The following is a 23,142-nucleotide window of genomic DNA, read 5'->3' on the forward strand; positions in this document are numbered from 1 at the left end:
TAACAATGATAAAAGCCATGTGGTTTGAAATTGTGTATTTTACTACTAGTCAATTTTAAAGGTAATCCCTGTCTTTTATTACATTGATTTAATTTTTTTAAATGAATCCACTAATAATCCATATCTGTGAATAAGTGCAGGATTATATGCTGTCTCTGTCTTGTTTGTGCTTACACTATAGCTAATGAACTGAGACATTCTTTAGTCTGTCAGTTTGTTATTTTGTTACTAAAGTCATTTCAAGTGGTTACCAGTCACTTGACTAAAGAACTTTTGAGCTCCTCACATCATTTCCATGCTTGCACAAAGCATTATTTTATATGTAACATTGGAAGTAGATCACACACACATACACACACTCCCCCCCCCTCACACACACACACACACACACACACACATACACTTCCTCTCCCTCCCCCCCCACTGCCCCGTGGAGGGTGGGACCAGACTGACCCTCATACCTTTCACTCTAGGATCTTGAGCCCTGCCACCAGCCTGTCTCTCTCTCTCTCTCTCTCTCTCTCTCTCTCTCTCTCTCTCTCTCTCTCACACACACACACACACACACACAGCCTGGATCATCCTTTTGACACACTGTGCCTTTTTTAGCTCTGGCTTTGAAAACTGTAGTGACATGCAGAATGAACGTGTAAAGGAACTATTAACTGCTGAAGCATCTGCTGGTACTGTAGGAATTCTTGCAAGCACTGACAGCCTCTGTGGCCACCACAGACACATGCCACAGGACAGGGTATCAAACAGCAGGGGATATTTGCATCCTGTTGTTAAACAATTTGTGATGTGTTGAAAATTATCTGGCAAATACCATTTAGTTAAAAAGCAACACAGCTTGTGTTCTACATGATATCCTTCAAGTGCTAAGTGGTCAGAATCTTTTCAGTCATGCTTACAGAGTATCTGAGCAAACAGCTACTGAAGAGGAAGTTCAGGATTTCTGTTCAGTTTGTCTTCAGTTGATATATGTAATTATGAAAAAATCTAGACAATGTTGTATTAAGTTCTAAACGAAATCTTTCTTGTCTTTAGCAAATGACTAGTTCTATGAGCATTTTTCTAGCATTTTTAGATACATGTGTCAGCAGCTAGGTTTGAGTAATGTTAGCTAAAACCTCATAGTCATTAATATGTGTAAATTTTATGTGACAAAAGGAGTCCAGTTTCTCTCCTTCAAAGTGGATTATTCAATTAAGTTTTTAATGACTGTTTTTTATGAAACCTACTTGGGCGTGAAGCTTTCACTAATGTTTCTTCTTTTCTTCTGTTTCCTTCTTGTTCCTTTGAAAATAACCATTGTGGGATTCATCCCCAACCATGGGTTGTTAAAATAGACCACTTGCATGTGCCCCCTGTCACCTCTCATTTGCTGTACTTCATCTTTTCCTCCTTACCTCCTGCCAGTCCTTGAAGTGGACTTGCTGTCAGACATTTCAGAGGAAGACCCTTTTGGGGAGGCTGATCAGACCACACTTGATAGCTTCGAGCTGCTTTCCATGGGTGACTCTGAAGTGGCCACCTTGGATTCTGTCTTAGATCCTATTGTAGCCCCTCGTCAACCTGACTGTCCTTCCGTGCCTGAGAAGACTCTCAGGTCGGCCATCCCTAAGGATGCTGAGCTGCGTTACTTCCCCTTTACCTTTCACAAATGCTTTGCCTCTGGCTTCCCATCTCTCCTTGATGAAGATGGGTACCTGGCGTTCCCCAGCCTCCCCAAGCTCTGGGTTTCTTTCCTCCCGGCTGATGTCCAGCATTGCGTCCCCATCACATCGCCTCCCTTCATCCCTTCACTGCTCCTCAGCTTCGGGCTGCTGCTCTCGGCTTCTCAGTCGGTTGCTTTTTCTCTTACCTTTTCCCTTCCTCTGGCACTGGCCCTCTGCTATCTGGAAGGAAAGGCCACCGCACTTCATGTTTTTTATGATTGTGATTTGAATGACAAAGCAGAGGAAGAAGAAGCAGTGACCATCATGCCTCCATAAGCTACAGTGTCTGAAGCCTACCCTCCTGTTTTTGTTACGTTCCCCCTTATAATATAGAGTCTAGCCATGTGCATCAATTTTACTGACTACCCTCATAGTACGTACACATTTACACACACACACACACACACACACACACACACACACTCGCATGAGCAGTCAGTTAAGATACTTTTGCTATTTGAAGTCCAGGTCTATACACATTCTAAATTCAGTGCAAACTGGTAAGATCATTGTATGAATATCTTAGATCATACTAGGTTGTTAAAGGAGTGTCTGAGCATTCATATTGGCTATGTTTTGAAGATAAGTATCAATATTGTTCCATAAGCATGTGAACATTGTTTTGAAACAAAACTTAGAATGTTTTGGGCATAATTGTAATTGACACATAGCAGGAGAACATAGTATTTTAATCTTGATCAAAACTCAATATTGCACTTGCACTTATGAGCCCAAGTCTGTATGTAAATTGCACACCTGATGTTTTAAGTCTCAGAAACTCCATGTCTGTTGTACTTTTAGCATTTGGGGACCAAGTAGATGAATTTTACTTAGTCTTCTTTCTTCTACCCTGAATTATGTAATTATATAAGAATCATTATTGAGCATTTTATAAGATAGATGATAATTCGGTTATAGTGTGTATTAAAAATGAACCATGGCTCTGAGATATTAGACTAAACATGAGGTTGCCCTTTCCATCTGTGTATTTAGAATTAGGTGTCTGAGACTTCTTACATCTGTGTAAGAGCTTGTTTGAAGTGTTCTACCTCCGCACTACTAGGAAGTCAGCCTTAGCATGTGCAGCACGATTTTTATTATTTTGTTCAATATGGTCTGGTTAATTAAGTTAAAGTATCTTGTATCTTAGGATTTCTATCAACACAGAGTACATATCATAGAAAAAAGGGCAAACAAAAAGAAAAAATAAGAAATTGAGCGAATATGCCATTGTAGAAGAAATTGTAATTCTTTACATTTACTTGAGAAATAACCACAAATCAACATTTGAGTGAATTAAATGTTGACCAAGAACGTAGAAGCTGACTCTTCCCAAGTATAGTAACTATGCCATGCTTTTCACATCTGATACAGAGGTGGGGAAAAGCTCTTAGCTCCCACTTACCTCTCACACATACCACAGAATGGTTAGAAAACAGGATTCCTTCCACTCTGTGGCTTTGTTGTGGCAGCCCAGGAGGGGAGCTCCTGGATGGGCTAGGCTAGCCTGGGAAGCTGACGTTCCTTTTGTGTCTGTTTTTGTTTCTGACATGAGTCTCTTAGTGTCAACATTTACTCAATATTTCTTAGTCCTACTTACAGATTGATTTTTGGAGTCATTAAATATTTGGAAATATCCAACTGCAGAAAACTATTATATAAAAATTTTATGGAAAGTGGCAATATATGAAAGATTATTTGTAAATATCTCTTTTAATATGAAAAAAAGCTAATTGGCTAATTTTTCCCCAAGAAAACCTATGTTTAAAAACTGACAGGGCACTGTATAGTGATGTAAAATTTGTAACCTACTCAGAGCTGAAGGCAAATTTGGTGTCTCTGTACCTCGTTCCATTGCTGCTTGGCTTTTGCCATCTTTGCACTCTCATTTTTATTCTGCTTAAAAAAGAAAATTCTTTAAAGTGGAGCGCACTCTAGGGACTGAGAAAGAGTGAGTTGCCCTTGTCCATCCCACCCACGCAAAGGGCCATTTCATCATGCACAGCAAGCAACTAGCGAAGACAGCCACTGGCTTAGCGTGTCCTGGGGCAGGGCAAGCTTGTCCTGCCACAGCGCCCATTCAGTCGGACACAGCATCTCTGCCCTGGAGGTGGAGCCCTGCCAGGAGCCCTCCTTTCTGCCTGTGTGGCCAGTGGCTTTGCAGGGGAAGATGGAAGATGCAGAGATGTGCCCAGAGCAGGTGTCTGCTTCCCTTATGTTAAATAAGTGCCTGCTGCCCTGTTGCTCCTTTGGTTGGGGTTGGGGTGGGATGGGAGATGATGGTGGAATGTACTCAGCTTTGATTGTTGTGACTCTTAAGATTTTTATTCTTTTATTTTAAAATCTTAGATTATGAAATTCTGGGTTGTTTGTGCTGCTCGCTGACTGATACACTTGTGTTTATTTGCCTTTTCTCCCTGTGTGTGATTTAATTTCACAGAAAAATACCTTGAGAGTAGACGGGGATAATATTTATGTCAGACATAGCAATTTAATGTTGGAGGTTTGTATGATCTAAAAAAGCATTGCACTCTGCCCTCTGGCTGCCAGGCTGCTGTGGACGGGAGGTCACGCACAGACTGGCTGGCTGCTCTCTTCAAGCACAGTGCATGCAATGCATGGGGCTCTTGAACTTGGGAGTGCATGTTACCAGTCCGCCTTAGTTCTTAGATGGCGTGGGAAGGAATATTTCTACTGTAAGTTTTCAAGCTACAGCTTGGGAGAAAAGCTCTTCTTATTTAAATTAGGTTTATTCTTTACTAAGTAAGCCCGTTTTTCTAATAGATCACCTTTAAGCTATACAATATGAAGTAATACAACCTCGAGATTAATATACGTCAGAGTAGGTAATTTTTATATAATGTTAGCCCACTTGCTTAACCCTTGAACTATGGCTTCCCCTTGAAATCTTACTGCTATCTATGTGATGAGGTATGTGGTCCCTTTAAAGTGTTGGACCTGAGAATATGCTAATTAATAGGATTGTCCCTACTGAAAGAAAAGAAGAGAGGAGAGAGGGTGGGAGGGAAGGGAGGAGGAGAGATGTAGATAGAGACATTGGGAACTGTAAAGTGTGCTCCCCTCCCCATGTCACAAAAGGCCATCTTTCCCTGTTGTGCTGAGGGGTGTGCAGCATATTCAGGGCCCCTGCAGCTCTAGTAATCTGACTAGTCTCTTCCCTTGCTTTGGCAGCTTTGAGAATGTGGAGCTGTATTGTCGCTTACCTTACTAAAGTGCTGTAAAGTATAATAAGTAACATTGTTGTGAACAGATGCAAGAAACGTGCCTGATCTCAAGCCAGTCATTCCCCATGCCATGCAGCAGTCTCAGGGTCTCCTGACTTTGCAGCTGGCTATAGAAGCTCCTGGTGAACGACTCTGCTTGTGCATGACTGTGGAGTAGCTGGTTTACCAGATGCATGACCTGCCTGCCCTATGGGAGTGGGACTGTAATCTGCAGGCAGCCTGGTACTTTTGAAATACAACAAAACTTTTAAAATGCCATTCATTCAAATTCCTGAACATTGGTTATATATGCAGTACTTACCAGAGCCAGTTTCCATTTTGCTTTGATTTTTTTGTTGTGTTTTTTTTTTTTTTCTTTTAAATCTGCCAATTATCTGATTCATCTGGGCCCATGGCAGAGAGAAGAACGAATAGGCCTTTCTCTTGTGTTTTGTTATTACATGAGACCAGTATGCCGTTCATTTAGAGAAAGACCAAGCAGAAAAGTCTCTGTAAGGAGTTATTTTTATTCCTTAAGAATTAGAAGACACTGGCATTTGAATTTCCCGACAAAGCCATCCCTTGGTTTTTCTACTTTTGGTGATGGTTCTGGGCAGGCTTGCTCCCTTCAGGCCAAGTGTGTCTCTAACTTTACCCTTCTGTATTTTACTGTATTCACAGAATACAATTTAGGAAGACCCTTTATACCAAAGATAAATTTGTGCTAACAAAGTCATAGGCTGCTATTTAAACCCAAGTGTGTGTATATGTGGATTCTTAGCCATTATAGTCAGTTCCATGGCTCCCTTCTAATGTGAATAATTTTAAATCATTTAAAATCCCAAATAGAGAAGAAATTAAAATCATTCAGATATGAGTAAAATAACTCAATGACTTTGTTTTCAAATTTTTATGTACTCAGGGTTATCCACAGATAATAATATGGCTTTTGAGACTTGGCATTTTTCTTGCTTTATTACGTTTTTGAATCATAAGTTTACTTTATTGTATTTTTGTTTTGGTTCTGCTTTTGCCCTGCTGGGTTTTTCGTCCTGGATTCCCCCTTTGTCATGTTACATGTTGCTAGGACCTGGATAAGGCCCAGGAGGCCATTCTGAAACATCAGGCTAGCATTAGTGAACTCAAGCGCAATTTCATGGCGTCCACACCTGAGCCTCGCCCCAGTGAATGGGAGAAGCGGCGGGTCACACCTCTGCCTTTCCAACCACAAGCGGTATGTCACTGGCTGCCTCTCGGCTCTTTGTCTCATGTGCTCCTGCATCTTGTTTGTCGATTCTCAGATGTTAGAAAATGTTTGCACATAAACTCTTTTCTATTGCTAACAATTTTTAAACTACTAAGTATTAACAATGTAATATTTGTTAGTTTAATTCTTAGGTAAATTTTATGCACTGCAAAGTACTTTGGAAATACTTTGAGAGTAATTGTATTGCATTTAGGTAATAAGTTAGCAGTGTTGAGTTGTTAGGCCAACTCAGGAACTAATGCAAGGTGTGTGTCTAAGAAGCTTAGCTACTGGATTCTCAAATAAGGATTTGGTTTGTGAAGGAAAATACATGTAGATTAGCTTAAGGTTATTACTATGAAGATAAGGAGCTAAGATTTACCTTTGGAGATTGATGAGCTCTGTTGGAAAGTTCTGAAATATTACAAAATATTATACATCAATACTCTTCGAGTACTTCTTGGAAAAACTTTTAAACACCAGTGAACCCCAAACATTCTTCTTTGTTTTTATAGAAGGTAAGGCCTTACTGCTTACTGTCACAAGGATTGCCTTTAGAGTCCTCAAAGAAGATCTCTACATCCATTCCATTTTCTGCCTTCATATTTTTTTTCTTGATGCTTCCAGATACAGTTTATGGGCACATCCTTCTTGAGAGTCGTAGAGTTTGCTTTTCACTTTGGAAAGCTGCTGTGGTAGAATTTATTATGTACCTTTCATTATGTAGTGACTATTGCCCAATTGTAAACATTTGGTTTGGATACTTCCATGTTGGTTTTGCTCGCCCCTCTTCAGAGCAAGCCCCTAGTAGTAATATGCTTCTAAGTTGGTGGCCTTGAGTGGAAAGCAGAGCTTTAAAAACCAGTGAACAAAAGCGGTTGGTGAACTGAAAAATAAAACCTGTCAAATGGAGAGGTTAGATAAGCTGCACGCTGTGTTGTGAAGGAAGAAAGCAGCATTTACTGGCCAGTGCTTTCAACAGCGTGGTCTAGAATCTCTAGAGAAGCAGTGACTTCAGACCTAGGACTGAACGGCCTTCCTCTGTGTACTGTTCCGTCTGGTCTGTCCCACTGCCCCACGCATCCTCTTACATCTGTGTTGCTAAGGTGTGATGCATGTGTCTTTGTGTTGATTGTGTCATTGTTTAAAGCAATAGAGAAAAGGCTGGAGTCCTTTCAAGGATATTCTGTCCACGAGGGAGCAGTACCCGATGGTGGCAGCACAGACATCATCAGCAGGGACAGCTCAGGCACACAAGGTGCTTTCCTCTTATCCCTGCATCTGCTTCCTCTCCCCTCCTCCAGAGAGTTCAGCTCACATTCAGGAGTACGATTTTTAACGTCAATTTATCTTTCAAATAGTTTTTGAATGTTTAAAAAGTTAGGCTCATAACAGCCAAAGTTCCTCAGAGGGAACAAAAAACAAACAAACAAAAAGAAAGGGCGTGGTGATGCACGCCAATAATCCCAGTATTTGGAAAGCAGAGGGAGGTGAGTTCAAGGCCAGCCTGGTCTTCTGAGTGAGTTCTAGGACAGCCTGGGCTACACAGAGAATCCATGTCTAGAAAAACCAAACCAAACAAAATTAACAAGTTAGGCTCATGTGTATTTGGGACTGTAGGAACATTGGGGAGAAATCCTATCCTAACCCCTTACTTGCATTTTGAAAGTATGGAAGTCTAGGAAGATCAGCCATGTTAGGTGATGCATGATCCATCATTGTGCTTGGGAAAGGACCTTCACGGGACTGCCCTGGACTGCCCTGGACTGCCCTGGACTGCCCTGGACTGCCCTGGATTGCCCTGGACTGCCCTGGATTGCCCCTTAGCACAGCTGCTGCTGTTCCATGCAGCAGCTTCTTCCTCTCTGTCCCTGAGTATTGTCACAAGGGAGGCAACAAGAGTTCCACTTCTTTCTACTGTACTCCTGCTGTGGTTGCTTAGCTGGCTTGGTAGCCCTGAGAGCTTAGAGTCTGCTGGGGAGGGAGACAGCAGGTGCACACATTCAGTGATTAGAGAGTGTCATACACTAAGAATGTCAAAAGGTAAGTCTTAGTGTGTGTTCGAAGGGTCAGGAGGACCCTTAAAGTGGATTCTTAATGGTGAGAAAGTTAGATGAGAAGATGTTTCTACGCTAAAGGAAGAGCATACACAACTGTTGAGGCTTAAGCTGTAAGGACACACAATGGCTAAATGACAAGGGAGTATTAATCAGAATGCACAGAAGCCAACTCAAATGGCATCATTTGAAGGGCTTTTGGCAACATTACCTAGAATTTTGGTGAAGATATTTAAAATAATCATTTTCTGGATCTCATGTTTTAAGAATATATAGTATAAAATAATGTATAGAGTGGAATTATATGATGTTTAATCAGGGAATGTTCCTAGAGGGATTATGTACACTTGAAATGACTGTATTTTCTGTCTTGTGTATAAAATATATACACATATACTACATATCAGGTGATCTAGCTCCTGTTTTCTGGTTGCTTCACCCACAAAGCCTTTATGGCCCTGTGTCTGTGTCTCTTGAGATGACATACCACTGTTGGAAGTGTGCGCTCAGTGTGCTCTGGCTCTGACTTGAGCTGATGCCATTTCAGTTGTTCTATGTCTCCCTTTCACTGTTGATTTTACAGGGTTTCTTATTTATCTTCAGATAATCATTATTGAAAAGTAGAAAAAAAAACCAAAACATGTCCATATATTTGCTTAAAATTTCCAGATTCTCATAATATGGGTCTAAGAAAAATAATTAAAAGATTTGTGTATTTTTGTGTGTGAGTGTTTACCTACATATATGTATGTATACTTCATGTGTGCTTGGTGCCCAGAGAAGTCAAAGATAGGGCATCAAATCCCCTGAAACTGGAGTTACAGATGCTTGTGAATCGCTTTGTGGGTGTTGGGAATCGAACCTGGGTCCTCTGCAAGAACAAGGGCTCTTATCTGCTGAGCCATCTCTCATCTCTAACTGACCATCGAGGTAGCTGGTTTTTTGGTTTGTTTGATTTGGTTTTTGGGATTTTTTGTGTTTCTTTTTTTTTTTTTTAAAGAAGTGGTGTCTTGTTTAAAAATAAATACGTTGAATTTTTAAAATGGCTTTGGTTTGACCATGAATAATTTTGGGGCAGAACAGCACAGAAAATTAGAGGCCAATAGATTTTTAGTCTTTAATGAGTAAGTAACCATTGTGTATTCTACAACTTGTATTCTCTTGACTCTGTATGAGAGATGAGCTACACTTTGTTGTAAGGTACTTTGGGGGGCTGCAGTACTAAGGATGGGTCCCAGGATGGTGAGCATGCAAGGCAAGCACTCAGCCTGTGCAGCGTCCCACATCACTGAGAGACCTGGGAAAACACTCGATCCAGTGCATACATAGCACGGTAATTGCACAATTTTTATTAAGATGGGAAACTTTTTTTCTCTGCTGAAAAATTTAAGAACTTCTACACTCTCCCACTCTGAAGAACACTTTATACATGGCAAGCATTTATCTTTTTAAAAAGATTGCTGGAGAATGTGGTTTATTAAGAATTCTCGCAAAGTTCCACTTAATGGGGGCAGGAGGGGTGGAAGGATTTCCTAGTTTATTCTTAATGACATTCCAAGTTTCTGAGGATTGTCACAGCTTGTCCATCACCCTCAGGCAGGCTAGGAAGTATTGGTTAAGGGATAGAAGTATGAAAGTTAAATATGTGTGGATGCTGAGTTGTCAAATTTTGGGATTGTCTTATTTTTCAAACCGTTTTTGAAAACAAGTGGACCCCGCCCCGTTCCGTCAGGACTGCTTGTTGCAGTTATGTGCAGTAGAGAGGAGAGCATAGGAGTTGGGTGCTTATGCTTTGTCACGAGGGTGCTCAGATCCAGAGTGCATATGGAAGTGCATGGAGAGCAGGGCCCAGCCAGGAAAAGCATTTCTAAAGCTGCTGGAGAGAGCTCTCTGTGGAAAGTGGCCAAGGGGCTACCTCAGACAGCAGTGTTTGAGGGCTTGAGGGGTGCCGTTTGTCACAGTGCAGTGATAAATGGCGGTGCAAACGCTGGTGTTCGGGCAAGCCTTCACTTTAGCCTGCTTCCATCTCCAACGTTCTCATCTTTGCTTTCATTGGATGCTGTTCTGTTGTTCTTTCTTGTATAACCTTCTTTCCTTCAGTAGGTCACTGCTGTCTGTCTGTCCTGATGTGTTGCTAACTCTTTGCCTCTTCCTTTTCTGACCTCTAGAGCCTAGAAGAGGAGATAACATCCATTCTGTTTAGTGGACAGGGCTTTTCTCTTAGTGTGAAAGCCTCCTTCCCTTCAGCCACCACTTGGACAGCAGAGGGCCCTGTTGTGAACGCTAATGCACCCAGAGAGCCGCTTTCTTCTTCGCCCTTTTCACACTCGCCTGAGGTGCATTTTACTTCATTTCCCCTCCCTGCTACTAAAAGCACACGAGACGGATTTTCATTCTGGGGGCATTTAGGTATCTTTTCCTCCACTTACGAAACAATGAATAGGATTATAGAGTACCTCTCATAGATTGGGGGGAAATGCCAACATTTTGGGAACTGTTGAAAGCACTGAGGCCCAGAGCTGTAGTTATTACACAGAAGAAAGCCTCACCTAAGCAGAGCCAGCTAAGAGCTCAAGTTTCAAAACCCAAAGTCCAGGTATCTTCTGGTAGTTTATTATTTAAAACAGCACTTACATACCTGACTACAGATGCTGCGGTAAGTGTGTTGGAATGATCCTCTGGAATCCTGAGCAAGCCAAACCTGTGCAGCCATTTGAGGCTCAGTAACAGTCCTGCCACTGGCCTATAGTGAGCTGGAGATGTGTTCCTTAGAGATGCTGTGAGCACTAGACACCTTCATCTCTGCAGGAGTCTGTAGCTAAATGAACTTGCTTATAAGAACAGGCTTGAGGTTTTCAGTTTACTATCCGAAACTCTTGAGTCTTCAGTAAAATTGGAAAGGTGATTCTTTGTTCTATTGATCACATTTTTACTTGGCATGACATGCATTTTGAGCAACTCAGACATACAGTTGCCATGACTTTGAGAGTAACCAGTGACAGAGGCTGTAGCCTATGTTTGTAGGAACGACAGACGATTGTATCACTTAGCTCTGGGTGTCCTTGGTTGCTGGGACCCATGATGTGATTGATGCCTATTAGGAAAACCTCTGAGTACAGTTAGTGTCTTGATGGCACAACAGTTAGCGTTCCAGCATGGTCAGAGGACCAGTGCACATCTGCATTCAGTGTGGGTGATATTTTGAGTAAACAGCACCGCTGCCTGGAACTAAATTATTTTTTGTTAGGTCACTAATGGGAGTGCCACAAGGATATAAACTTCTCTCTCTGTTTTATTTCTGTAAGTGTAAGGTAGCATGAAGCATTGAGCCTCCTCTAAAAGAACCCTGCACCCCAGTTAATACTGGACTAGCGTAATTTATGTTACTATATCTCTACTTCAAATTGAGGTATTAGTAACTTTCTGGAATGAACATCTTAATGTAAATAGCTGTTTGAAACCAACCACAATTCTGCCAATCCAAGATGCTTTTTTAAAAAGCATCATCCAAAAAGGAAGAAATCAGTGCATCAGTCTGTCCTTGATGCTGCATTTGTTTAGGACTTGGGGTCCCAGCCCTTGTTCTAGGTTCGGACTAAAGGATCTGGGGAACAGATTTTTAATTTGTGAACTTTATCCTGTGAGCTGATTAGTAAGCTTACGTAGAGCACAGCATATTTTTCTTTAACAGTTTCAAGTCCATAAATAGTCCTAATCATTTTTTAAAATTTCTTTGTGAGAATACTGGCTGTGTTGTTTGTTTTTGTAAGTGTTGTGGCATTTGTCTAATTGTCCTGTGTGTGACCTTGAGCACAGGGTTCAGTAGGGTTAATTCTCGCTGTTCTGTGTTTACATTGTCACATGTCTGTCTTGGTGGTTGTTGAGGTAAAACCATATTGATTTTGTGTCCTTGGTTGCTTTTTGTTTCGCAGACTCGTCCTCCCACGTCGGAAGGGCCTTGCACTGGACCCAGGGACGCTGTTAAGGTTCTCCTTCCATGTTAATGCCATTCCCTCACACCTCTCATCTGCCTCATGGTCACGCTTCCCTTTCAGTCCACATCACCGTCATCTTGTTCTTCTTCATGACATGAATCTGCCATCAGTTAATTTGGGCTTCCACTGTTTTTATTTATTCATATATTTTTGTTTTCCCTCATCCGTCTTGTTTTTGTACAGAGTTCACATGAGACTCTGAATGTAGTGGAGGAGAAGAAGCGGGCAGAGGTTGGGAAAGACGAAAGCGTAATCACAGAAGAAATGAATGGTAAAGAGATGTCACCGGGGCATGGTCCTGGGGAGACTCGTAAGGTGGAGCCTGTGGCACACAAAGACTCCACCTCCCTGTCTTCTGAGAGCAGCAGCAGCAGCAGCGAGAGTGAGGAGGACATGGGAGAGTACCAGCCCCACCACCGAGTGACCGAGGGCACCATAAGGGAAGAGCTGGAGGAAGAGCCCGGCCAAGGAGCCAAGGTAGTAGAGAGGGAGGCAGCAGTGCCCGACGCCATCCCAGACAGACAAGCAGGGGCCAGTGTGCTCCCAGTAGAAACAGAGGCCCAGGAACATGTAGTTGCCCAAAAGTTACCTGGAGAAAAGGGTGCACACGGAGGCACTGCTGAGCAGGACCCGAGAGAAGAAGCAGAGGAAGACCCGCACAGAGTTAATGGAGAGGTGCCCCATCTTGACCTTGATGGTTTGCCAGAGATTATTTGTTGTTCAGAGGTAAATGGGAGTCTCGGCATGAGCTAAGCTATAGCACTGTTTCTCAGGTGGAAATGCCTGCCATTCTTCCCCTTCTACTGATTCTCCTTCCGCTTTGCAGCAAGAGTCTGTTTTTTCTGTCTCGTGGGAAGAAGGGAAGGCACTGCTCTGCTGCTCATCTGCAGGTCACACTTGCTGCCTTCTCTGCTGCTGGGGCTGGTCTGCAGGCCACCTGCAGCTGCAGCCTTTTGCTGCCTTCTCTGCTGCGGTGAATGGCTTGCAAGCCAACTGCAGCTGCAGCCTTTCTTTCTTGTTTCCATCCAGGTTTCCTTTGCATGTTCTGCATGCTTTTGTCTTCCTTTGCACGCCTTCCTAATCACATGCCATTTCTCATGGGTTTATGTAGTAAAATGTGTGTGTACTGTTGAGAGTTGAGAGGCGGTGGGTTTGGTGTGCGCTCCTGAAGTAATGACTGCACGTGACTCCCTGCATCTTTCCACTCTTCCCTAGAGCTCACAGCTGCTGCTGTAGGTAATGGGGAGAATGCTGGTTTTGGGGTGCCATTGTGACCTGTCTTTAGAGTCCAGGGAGAATGTGGTTTGGCTGAGTCTTTTCTTGTTGGCATCCAAGGACTAAACAGTGCACTGCAAGCACAGGCTTTGTGTTCCTCCATCAGTCCTGGACTCTTTGCCATTGTTTTGTAGACCAATCTATATTAGATGTGTCTCCTCTTTGTTGTCAAGAAAGAGAACCTTGCATATTCCTCTCAGATTGGTTCTTGATTGTGAGGGGCATTGACTCACGTGATAGTTTACTTGAGCAGGAATGTCTCTCGGTTCCAGAAGGCCCATAGTTGTCAGGGTTTGTTAGCATTTCTCTCTGATGGAGTGGACAGTCTTTAAGTGGGTTTATTTTGGAGTAAATAGTTTACTTTAAATTTCATATTTCACTTCAGAAAAGACATCTAGAGAGTCTTTTGAGCACTCTGTTCTGCCTTTTCCATTTAAGCAGTTACACGTGTTGGACGCTTTCTCTCAACGACATGCTCTAACATTTGGCAGAGCTGTAGTCTGCTGTGCTTTGGATGCCCGGCAGGGTTAGCAGACTCTGTACCTCTTCTCATGCTTAAACCCTTCAGAGCACTCAACCCGACACTGACGGACTGCTTTTAGATAACACTTTATTGTACTTTCTGCGAAAGAAAGCAAACTTTCAGATGAGTGTAATTGAACGTACTCATACTTGAAAATATCGTTTCTGACAACGGTTTCAGAAATTGGGGGAAAAGGAGCAAATCTTGGATCTTAGAGTTTACAGTCAAAAATAATAAGTCTTCACATTTGGTCCTTTGAGTGTCAGTAAAGATAAAGGTACTTACCTTTATACGGTACACGCTGTTATCTTTCCTTTTTTCCAAAGTAGAACGGTCATGTGTCGGTGTAATGGTTTAGGACCAGCACAGTGTGAAGAGTAGTGCAGTTCAGGGAACCACTGTGTTAGCTTAGCTGTGTGTGTGTGTGTGTGTGTGTGTGTGCGTGTGATGTACTTTAAGGAGATACATCTTTTATATCTTTTACTTTATTTGCTTTACTCTGACTTTCCATGCATGAATGTATATTTGGATATTTTTTAACAATTATTTTTGAAGGTTCCTTTAACCACTTCTACTTCATGACCACTAGAATTTATCTTTCCCTTCCTTTTCCACCTCAGCCACCAGTGGTAAAAACAGAGATGGTAACAATTTCTGATGCCTCACAAAGGACAGAAATCTCCACCAAGGAAGTCCCCATTGTTCAAACTGAGACCAAAACCATCACATATGAGTCTCCACAGGTACAAAAGCTCACGATTGACACTGTATTTGAATCCCCTTTCTTGTTCAGGATGCCTATTTCTGTTTTCAGTGTCTTCCCCTGTTCCTGGCTTTGATAGAACTTTTCACACACTGCAACTGTCCCAGCACTGTGACTAGCTCTGTTGCTGTCTTAGATTAGACAGAGAGCTGCAGTCAACCCCGACACCTAAAGAGAAACCGCAGTTAGAGAAGGAGAGGAGGAACATGCTGGTGACCTGGTGCTTCACAGGAGAGCCGTGCACATGGGTGGCTAAGACAGGTTGCACAAGCCCTAGCCTGTTACTACAGGGCCTTTCTGGCCTCTTGTATCTAAAAATGTGCACATTCTTAGGACTCAGATGACTCTGCAGAGCTTACTAGATGTGATATTTTATGTAGATCTGTAGTGTTATAAGCTCCCTCAGCACTGACTTCATGAAGGCAGACCAAATAAGCTCTGATTTTATTCTCTCGTTAGAGGCACCCACATACTTTCCCTCCTACTCTGGGTCATTTACCTTACATGTGTGGTGGATTCCATGTAACAGTGTCCAGGTGACTACAGGAACGTCATGCTCTACAGACTCCGGTTCTGCAGAGATATTTTTAGAGAAGAAAGCTGGAGAGATTGCTTAGTTTTACGGTAAAGCACTTCCTACACAAGCATGAGGACTCGAGTTCAGATCCCTTGTTCAAAGCCGGAGTGGTACAGACCTGTCATCTCAGTGCTGAGGGGTCATCCCTGGGCAGTGCTGCCAAATTCAAATCGGTAGGGGAGGAGTTGAGAAGACACCTGACACTGTCCTCTAGGCTCCCCAAGCATATGCATGCAGATGCCAACGAATGACATGGGACAAGACAGTTCACTTCAAACTGGACCTGTGTAAAATGTGTGTGATAAGTGACTGACCTTTCTCTGGTAGGATTGCAGTATGGTGAAGAAGGTCAGGTCTCAAAGTACTTTAAGACTGAATGTATACATGTATGCAACATTTATCGAAAAAGTTTCAAGCATGTTATCTATATGTGTGCATGGCTGCCCCCTAAGGGCAAGCAAACTGATGTGGGCAGGCAGGTCTGTGAGAAGGTTGCTCTGACTAGGTCTGCAGTGTTGCCGGTAACCCTCGCAGAAAGGGGGTCAGATACCTGGGGTGGGTTTGAGAGAAGCTTCTTGTGTTCATGTCAGGAAATAGGGAGCTGTGTTTGTGAGTCTCACAGAACTAAGCTATTAATTTGCCTTGTTATTTTCCCTGGGAGTCTCTAGAATCTTCTGCCTCTTCCAGTGTTAACATAATCAAAGTAGCTCTTTTAAAAATATATACAGTGGCATATATGTGTGTGTATATCCATACACACAGTATTACTATGTACACTCATATATATACTCATGAGATATCAACCATTGGAAGAACTCTGAACATTTTACAGAATATATTCGAGGGAAGTAAATAACCAAATCATTCAAGTCCAGTCTGCTCTCAGCAGGTTCTACCACTTAGTAATCTGAGGAAATGTTGACCTATTTTTACCCACCTGTGCTTAAAAACAGTAAGCAAAGCCAGTACTTCTGGTCACTGTGGAAGCGTCTTCCTCGGGTCCTCGGGTTCTCGGGTTCTTTTTCTAGCTTCTACAAGTGTTCTTTCCTCTTGTGTGATTGACAGTCCCACCTCCTCCTTCATTCTTCCTCCTCCTGACATGGTTTGTTTCTGTACATCATGGTTTTTACAGCTCTGTTTTCAATGCCAGCTGCTCTCTGGACCATGAACCACCACTACAACACGCAGAGAATAGGAAGATAGGATCTCCTGCCAGCTGTGGAGCTCTTAGAAGATGCATATGTAGTGGGGGGCTCTTTTCTGACATGATGGAAGTTAAGCATTACTTTGTATTTTTCCTCCAACTGTCCAAAGATTGACGGCGGGGCTGGTGGTGATTCGGGCGTGTTACTGACCGCACAAACCATCACATCTGAGTCCGCGTCAACAACGACAACCACACACATCACCAAGGTAAAGCAACCCAGGGGAGCTCTAGGGAGAAGAATGAATGGACCATGGCAAACAGCTCTTTTCTGTATTGCTCCTTTGTTCCTTTACACACTTCTAAGTAAGACACAGACAGTGCCAGTGGACTGAAATGCCCTTCTTAAATTATCCAAGAAATTAGGCTCCAATGACAAATTGTTTTGAACCAAATTTCAGTTTTATAAAGTACAAGGGGGTAAAAATATGACTAGTATATTTAAGACAGCTGCATAGACAGTAGTACTTTAGTAGAACTGTGAGACTTCTCTCATTTATTTCAATCCTAGTGTGTAGACCTGACATTTACCCAGAGCCCTTTCTAAACGTTTACTGCTATATCACCCATAGTCCTCAGCCTGACAGCATCTGCTGTGTCTGGGGCTTGGAAGTCGAGCACTCCAGACCTACTAAGACCCTAGGAGGAAGTGTCTAGTTGACTCTGCTGCATATCAACACATTCAAGTCTGACTTTCCAGCATTTCATTTTGCTTCTGCTTTCACATTGGATTAGTGCTTAATGGTCTTAAATGTATTTGTTATACCCTTTCCACCCCATGTTTCTGGACAAGAATTTAAAGAAGCAAACAAAAATAGCAGGCAATGTGAGTTAGAAATGAAGTGTATGCTGGCTCTCATTCTAACATTGTAAAGCTAGTGGTGAGCATTGCTTCTCAGTTACGTGCCACTGCTGGGACATGGTGTGTGAATTCTGACGGTTGTAGAGGTTGCCTGTGTGCCTGCTCAGGATACTGGTATTGGCTGTGTTCTGTTTCAAAGATCTCAGAGCATCTCCAGCATGCCCTGGGTACTCTGAGCTGCACCTGAGCAGTATCCCTCGTGAGGCCATTCATTCATGCAGGGCCTCGGTCACCCTAGTCTTCTGCATAGCCGGTGCACAGTGTGGTCTCTGTCCACGTGCACAACCACACATGGAAGCAATCATCAGTTCAAACCTTGAATGAAAATCTCATTTGCCTTCCTTGTCTGAAATCAAATGCGAGCATTCTTTTTGGTTGCTCTAAATTGAATGAACTCACGAAATGAATTTGTATGACTGGAACCAAGCATCAAAACTGTAGTATCAAACAATTTCCTAAATGTAAAACTCACCTAAAGTATTTGTAACTCTACAAATCCCAAGCAGTTTTTTCTTCTTTCTACTGTTCTTTTCACAAGTTGGCCAACTGACAGGGAAGAAACATGGGGAATGTAGTAGATTATCCCAATGGAAACACTTAGATTTCAAAATGGCACCTGTTCCATTTTAATCTCAGAATGTTGGTATTTTGGGGGCTGCTTTCAATCAGAGGACACCTATGATGCTGCATGATTTTAGCAATAGGACTCTGTGTTGAATTAAGAATTCAGATCAGCACAGGCAAGATCTAGAGCCCAAGTCTTGCACTGCTCTGTGTTCTGCTCTTAAGATGGTGACAGGTGGAAGCTGGCCTTGGCCTTTAGTCTCTGCTTGTTATCTCCAGTTATTGCGTCTTCTTCTTTCTGACCTTAGACTGTGAAAGGTGGGATCTCTGAAACACGAATTGAGAAACGCATTGTGATCACAGGAGACGCAGCTCTGGATCATGATCAGGTAAGCACCTTTCCTGTCACGTCTGTGTGTGGTTGCTTCCTGGTACATCCTGGGTAGCGTCCAGTTCCCTTCTTAGAGGGGAAGGACACTTCTGAGCCTGGAGTGTCCCGCCCTCTAGAGGTCCCAAGTACATCAGCACAAAACATGCTGTATTCTTCATCATCCACTGCGATGACATGCAAGAGAGGGAGGGCTTCCCATTGGCCTGGTTTAAAGACAAGTCGTCACATGTTGTAAAACAAATGGCAGTTACTGATGTCCCTAAAAATCAAACAGAACAAAAGCCACCAACACTTCTCATGCCTAGTTGTTAAATATTTTCAAAGCATTTTTATAGCAAAGGAAAAAGTTGGGCTATTGACTACTAAGGACTTTTCCCTGTTAAAATTTGGAGTAGTAGAGGGAAGAAAAGATTATCTAATATTTCTCTCAAGATGAAAATGTATTGATCTCAGAAAAAGAGTAACTAATAAGGTCCTCTTCTTCAAAATTGATAGAATAATTACAAATATCAAGCAAAACATTCAGTCTCACTCTGTTGTTTTTATTACAAGCCACCTCCCAAATTAATTGTCTACGTTTCTTTTGGCTGTATAAATAATTTTGAAATATGTAAGCTGTTCTGAAAACTATAGTATAGTATAAAAATATCAAATAAACAATCCTACTGATAGAGAGGCTGAGATAGGAGAAGCATGATTTCAAGGCCATTATATGGCACACAGCAAGACACTGTCACGTACAAACAAGCAGAAAGTGCATATGGATTGTGCACTATTGGACTTATTTCTCTCATTACCAAATTAGACCAGTGGATGACAGCCAAGAAATTTCTAATTCCTCATATTTTTGAATTTCAATTGTTTAGGATATGTTAGTAAGATTAATTTTCATATTAAGAGATATCAAGGAAAAGTGATTGTTCCTTCCTGTTATTTTTTGTTGTTAGAGGTGGAATTATGTTTGTGTGGATTTGTTGATTACTTTCTTGCTTTTTCTAGGGTGTAGTTTTGCTCATTATATTGGTGTTTTCCATCTATCATTCTTTGTAGGGCTGGATTTGTGGAAAGAAATTATGAAAATTTGTTTTTGTCATGGAATATCTTGTTTTCTCCATCTATGGTGATTGGGAGTTTTGCTGGGTATAGTAGCTTGGGCTGGCATTTGTGTTCTCTTAGGGTCTGTATAACATCTGCCCAGGATCTTCTGGCTTTCATAGTCTCTGGCAAGAAGTCTGGCGTAACTTCTGATAAAAGTCTGCCTTTATATGTCACTTGACCTTTTTCCCTTACTGCTTTTAATATTCTGTGTTTGTTTAGTGCATTTGTTGTTCTGATTATTATGTGACAGGAGGAATTTCTTTTCTGGTCTAGTCTATTTGGAGTTCTGTAGGCTTCTTGTGTGCTCATGGGCATCTCTTTCTTTACGTTGGGGAAGTTTTCTTTTATAATTTTTTGTTGAAGATATTTACTGGCCCTTTTTACTCCTTTTCTGAAATGAGGTGCCTGTGCCACCCTCCAAGCAGAACCATTGTTCATTGAAACAGTTGATGAATGACTTCATGGATAGACCATCCTAATACACACAACATTTCCTAAATGAATGTAACCTGTTCCCTGTGGGCTGAGAATGATGATAATCACTTAAGTCAAATAGCTTTGATCACAGCAGGAAATCTGTATCCAAATAATCATGCCTACAATTCATTCCTTGACACAGCAGAACTGTCAACTCTTAGCTTAGCTACTATGGATGTAAAATCTTTTGGTGATGTGACAGACATTGAAGTACAGCCTTATTACAATGAACTCCAATGTCTAAAAATTGTTCTTATTTTGGGTTTGTACCACAGTAAGAGCCAAGATTTTAAGCTCTACTAAAACCAAAACAAAACAGATAAACAAACAAGACTTTATCTATTTATGTTCATTTAATAACATGTCCATCATTTTTATGATTGGTATAAAATATATATTGTGTTGAATAAAGTAAAAAATAAAAGAAAAAAGAAAATGTATATTGATTCTATTTATTTGTTTGTTTGTTTATATAAGTGCAGTGCTTGTTATAACAGTTATAAAGAGGTAATAATGAACTGCTTGATGCTTGATTTTAGACTGTAGTCCCAAATGATGAGAAGAGTCTGTTTGCTGCCTTCCTCCTCCTCTTTCTCTTCCTCCTTCCTCCTTCCTCTTCCCTCCCTTCCTTCTTTTCTTCCTTTCTTGTCTTTCTAGCTCTCTGGCTTTTCTTTTTTTTTTTTTTTAAATGATTTTTAAAAAAGAGAACAAGGTTTTGGGGGTGTTGTTGTTGTTGTTTCACAACTTGAAGAAAGGAAAAGAAGTATTTAGTGGATTGCTTCTGCTGGAGAAGAGGAACAAATGATAGACACAGCTTTGAACACAGCATGGTCTCCTAGAAGGCCACTGTTAGATATAAGAACCGCGTGCTTGAGAGAGGTTCTGTGTGTGACGTTTGTAAGCATAGTATTTTAATTACATGTTCCATAATTTACGGGGATTTGTTTGCTTGTTGGTTTGTTTTGGTTTTGGTTTCTGAGGGTTAGAGATAAAGTTGTTGTGGGTGCTCAGTGTGAACTTAGTATGAGGGGTTTCTAGGAGCTGGCTAGTACACTCATCGTGGACAAGAACCTTGTCTTGGAAGTGAGACTCACAGTCTCCCAGACTGTCAGAGGGTGTGGTCCACTGTTGTCCTCTGGAATCTGGACGCCCCTGAACTGGAGGTGGTGCTTTCCTGACTCTTATTTCCCTCTGGGCTTCTTGCTCAAGAGCTGTTTGCTAAGTTCCTTCAGCATTCTAAGCAGCAGAGTGTGAATGTTCCCAGCCATTGTTTCTTTAACTCTCCCCCAAAGTGCAGGCCTTCCCATGCTTTGTAACGACTTTCCCAGCTAAGCAATGGTGGGTTCAGTTCTGTGTTTCACCTTTTATAGCCTGTTCGCCTTGAAAACTCATGTTTATGTAGCATTGTTTGTGAAAGGTGAATATAACAAATGTGAAGCATATGGATAGGAAAATAACACAATTCCAATGTAGAAGGATGACTCAGCAGGCTTACCTGCCTGTGAGACCGGGGCTTCTCCCAGGCCTCAGCACTGCTAAAGTGAGGTCCAACCTGGATACTCCCCACCAGGAGCCTGCGGTAGGCTCACATCCTCCTTAAAGCTGTTGGGGATCTTTGGAACTATGTAAGCTTAAATGAAAATGGCTTTCTTGCCAAACAATGATGCTGATTACATAGTGACCCTGGGTGGTCATTCACACATTTTCTATGTCCCCTTCCTTGTGTTCAGAGGAATCTTAGGCTATTCCTTTCTATGAGCTACACACAAAGAGAAATGCCTCCTCACGTTGGTATGTCTTCAAGGCGTGCTCTCGTAGGGTCCAGCTCAGCAGCTCTTCCTTCTGTGCTGGACATGATTCCTGCTCCATTCCGGGAGTAAACAACCTGTTGTTTCTCTTCTGAGCACATTTCTTCCTAATACAACAGTTTTCAGTCTGGTGCAGTGGTGCGGCCTGTTGTTCAAGGTGCGCTCTCAGGAGACTAGATTAGACCGAACCCATGAAGTTCAAAACTAACTGACTCTACTGAGACTCACATTTTTTTCCTGTGATTTTGACAGTGATATTTTCTCATGATCTTTATTATTGCCATAATAATGTCTTTTAACATGTTATTGCATTTAGCTTCTTGAGTTGATAAGGAAATGAAAGGGTTACAGCCATAGTTTAAGATAAGGGCTGAAGAGGTGGCTCAACGGTTACAGGATGCTGGCTTTTCTTCCAGAGCATCTGATCTTGCTTCTCAGTGCCCATCTGGTGGATCATCACCTTTTATAACTCGGTTCTAGGAGACCATACACTCGGTCTGGCTTCCAACGACACCAGCATACATGGGTATGCAGGCAAACATGCAGGCAAAATACCCATGCACATTCAGGTGTCAGGTATTGATTCTGGCTCTTACTCTTCCCCCGTGCTTGTTAGCTCTACCTGTTTTAATGAGCAAAGCTTCAAGGTGTGCTCCATAGCCTTGCATCAGAGAGAAGCTGTACTGTGATCCGGCAATGCATTTGTCTCCACAGACAGGCCCCCGGGGAAAAGAAACACTGCGCTGCGTTTTGCTGTTTCCAACTACACGGTTTCCTTAAACAGTGAGAAGACCTGTACCTTAAAGGATTTTTCCTCCCATTTAGAATTCTTTCCAAGACTTTGTTCTTGTATGGTTTTGTTTTCTTTATTTTTCTTCCAAACCTTCTTTACAAATAAAATTGGCAATAATTAAGAAAGATATGTCTCTCAAAAATAGGGTCTTTCCATGTTACATAGTTTGCTCTCTGATGAGACAGAGGTATTTTTAATCCCTACCTTGTTGGGATTAAAAGAGACCATGAAGCCGTGCATTAGACACTGGATGCTCTTCACTTGCTGCTGATGGTGGCTGCCTGTTTGAGAAACAGTGCCAACCTTTGAGTCTTCAGCTGCAAAAAAGGGCCTGCAAGGTCCATCCGCTCTTTATCTTAGTGATGGCTTCTATTGTTATTGCTGTTCTTTTTTCTGACTCCTATAGGTTTATAGGTGTTTTTCTGTTAATGTTTTAAATTAGATAGCAAAGACTAGGGGGCCTGCTCCCACATCTTGGAGTTCCCGGCTGTCTGTATAGTGTCTACACTTGAGTGTTAATATAAGACACTACACTTTTGGTTGACATCATTTACGTTCATACAGCAA

At 42.0% G+C, this 23,142-nt stretch overlaps 1 protein-coding gene across 9 annotated transcripts in view; it reads left to right on the forward strand.

Annotated features, from left to right (window-relative positions):
* Epb41l2 (erythrocyte membrane protein band 4.1 like 2) overlaps positions 1-23,142 on the forward strand; it is a 154,731-nt gene that overhangs the window by 121,115 nt on the left and 10,474 nt on the right. For 2 of the 9 annotated variants that reach the window (XM_029482272.1, XM_029482273.1), the window contains exons 13-19: positions 4,159-4,221; positions 6,030-6,176; positions 12,178-12,231; positions 12,424-12,966; positions 14,659-14,781; positions 16,693-16,791; positions 18,317-18,397. In XM_029482272.1, the coding sequence (XP_029338132.1) occupies positions 4,159-4,221; positions 6,030-6,176; positions 12,178-12,231; positions 12,424-12,966; positions 14,659-14,781; positions 16,693-16,791; positions 18,317-18,397 (1,110 nt within the window). Of the gene's footprint in view, positions 1-4,158; positions 4,222-6,029; positions 6,177-10,413; positions 10,582-12,177; positions 12,232-12,423; positions 12,967-14,658; positions 14,782-16,692; positions 16,792-18,316; positions 18,398-23,142 lie in introns of all 9 variants that reach the window. The other 7 variants (XM_029482279.1, XM_029482274.1, XM_021174888.2 and 4 more) reach the window with 7 other exon arrangements.

This window comes from Mus caroli, chromosome 10, assembly GCF_900094665.2.
Source record: "Mus caroli chromosome 10, CAROLI_EIJ_v1.1, whole genome shotgun sequence".
Taxonomy (NCBI): Eukaryota; Metazoa; Chordata; class Mammalia; order Rodentia; family Muridae; genus Mus; species Mus caroli.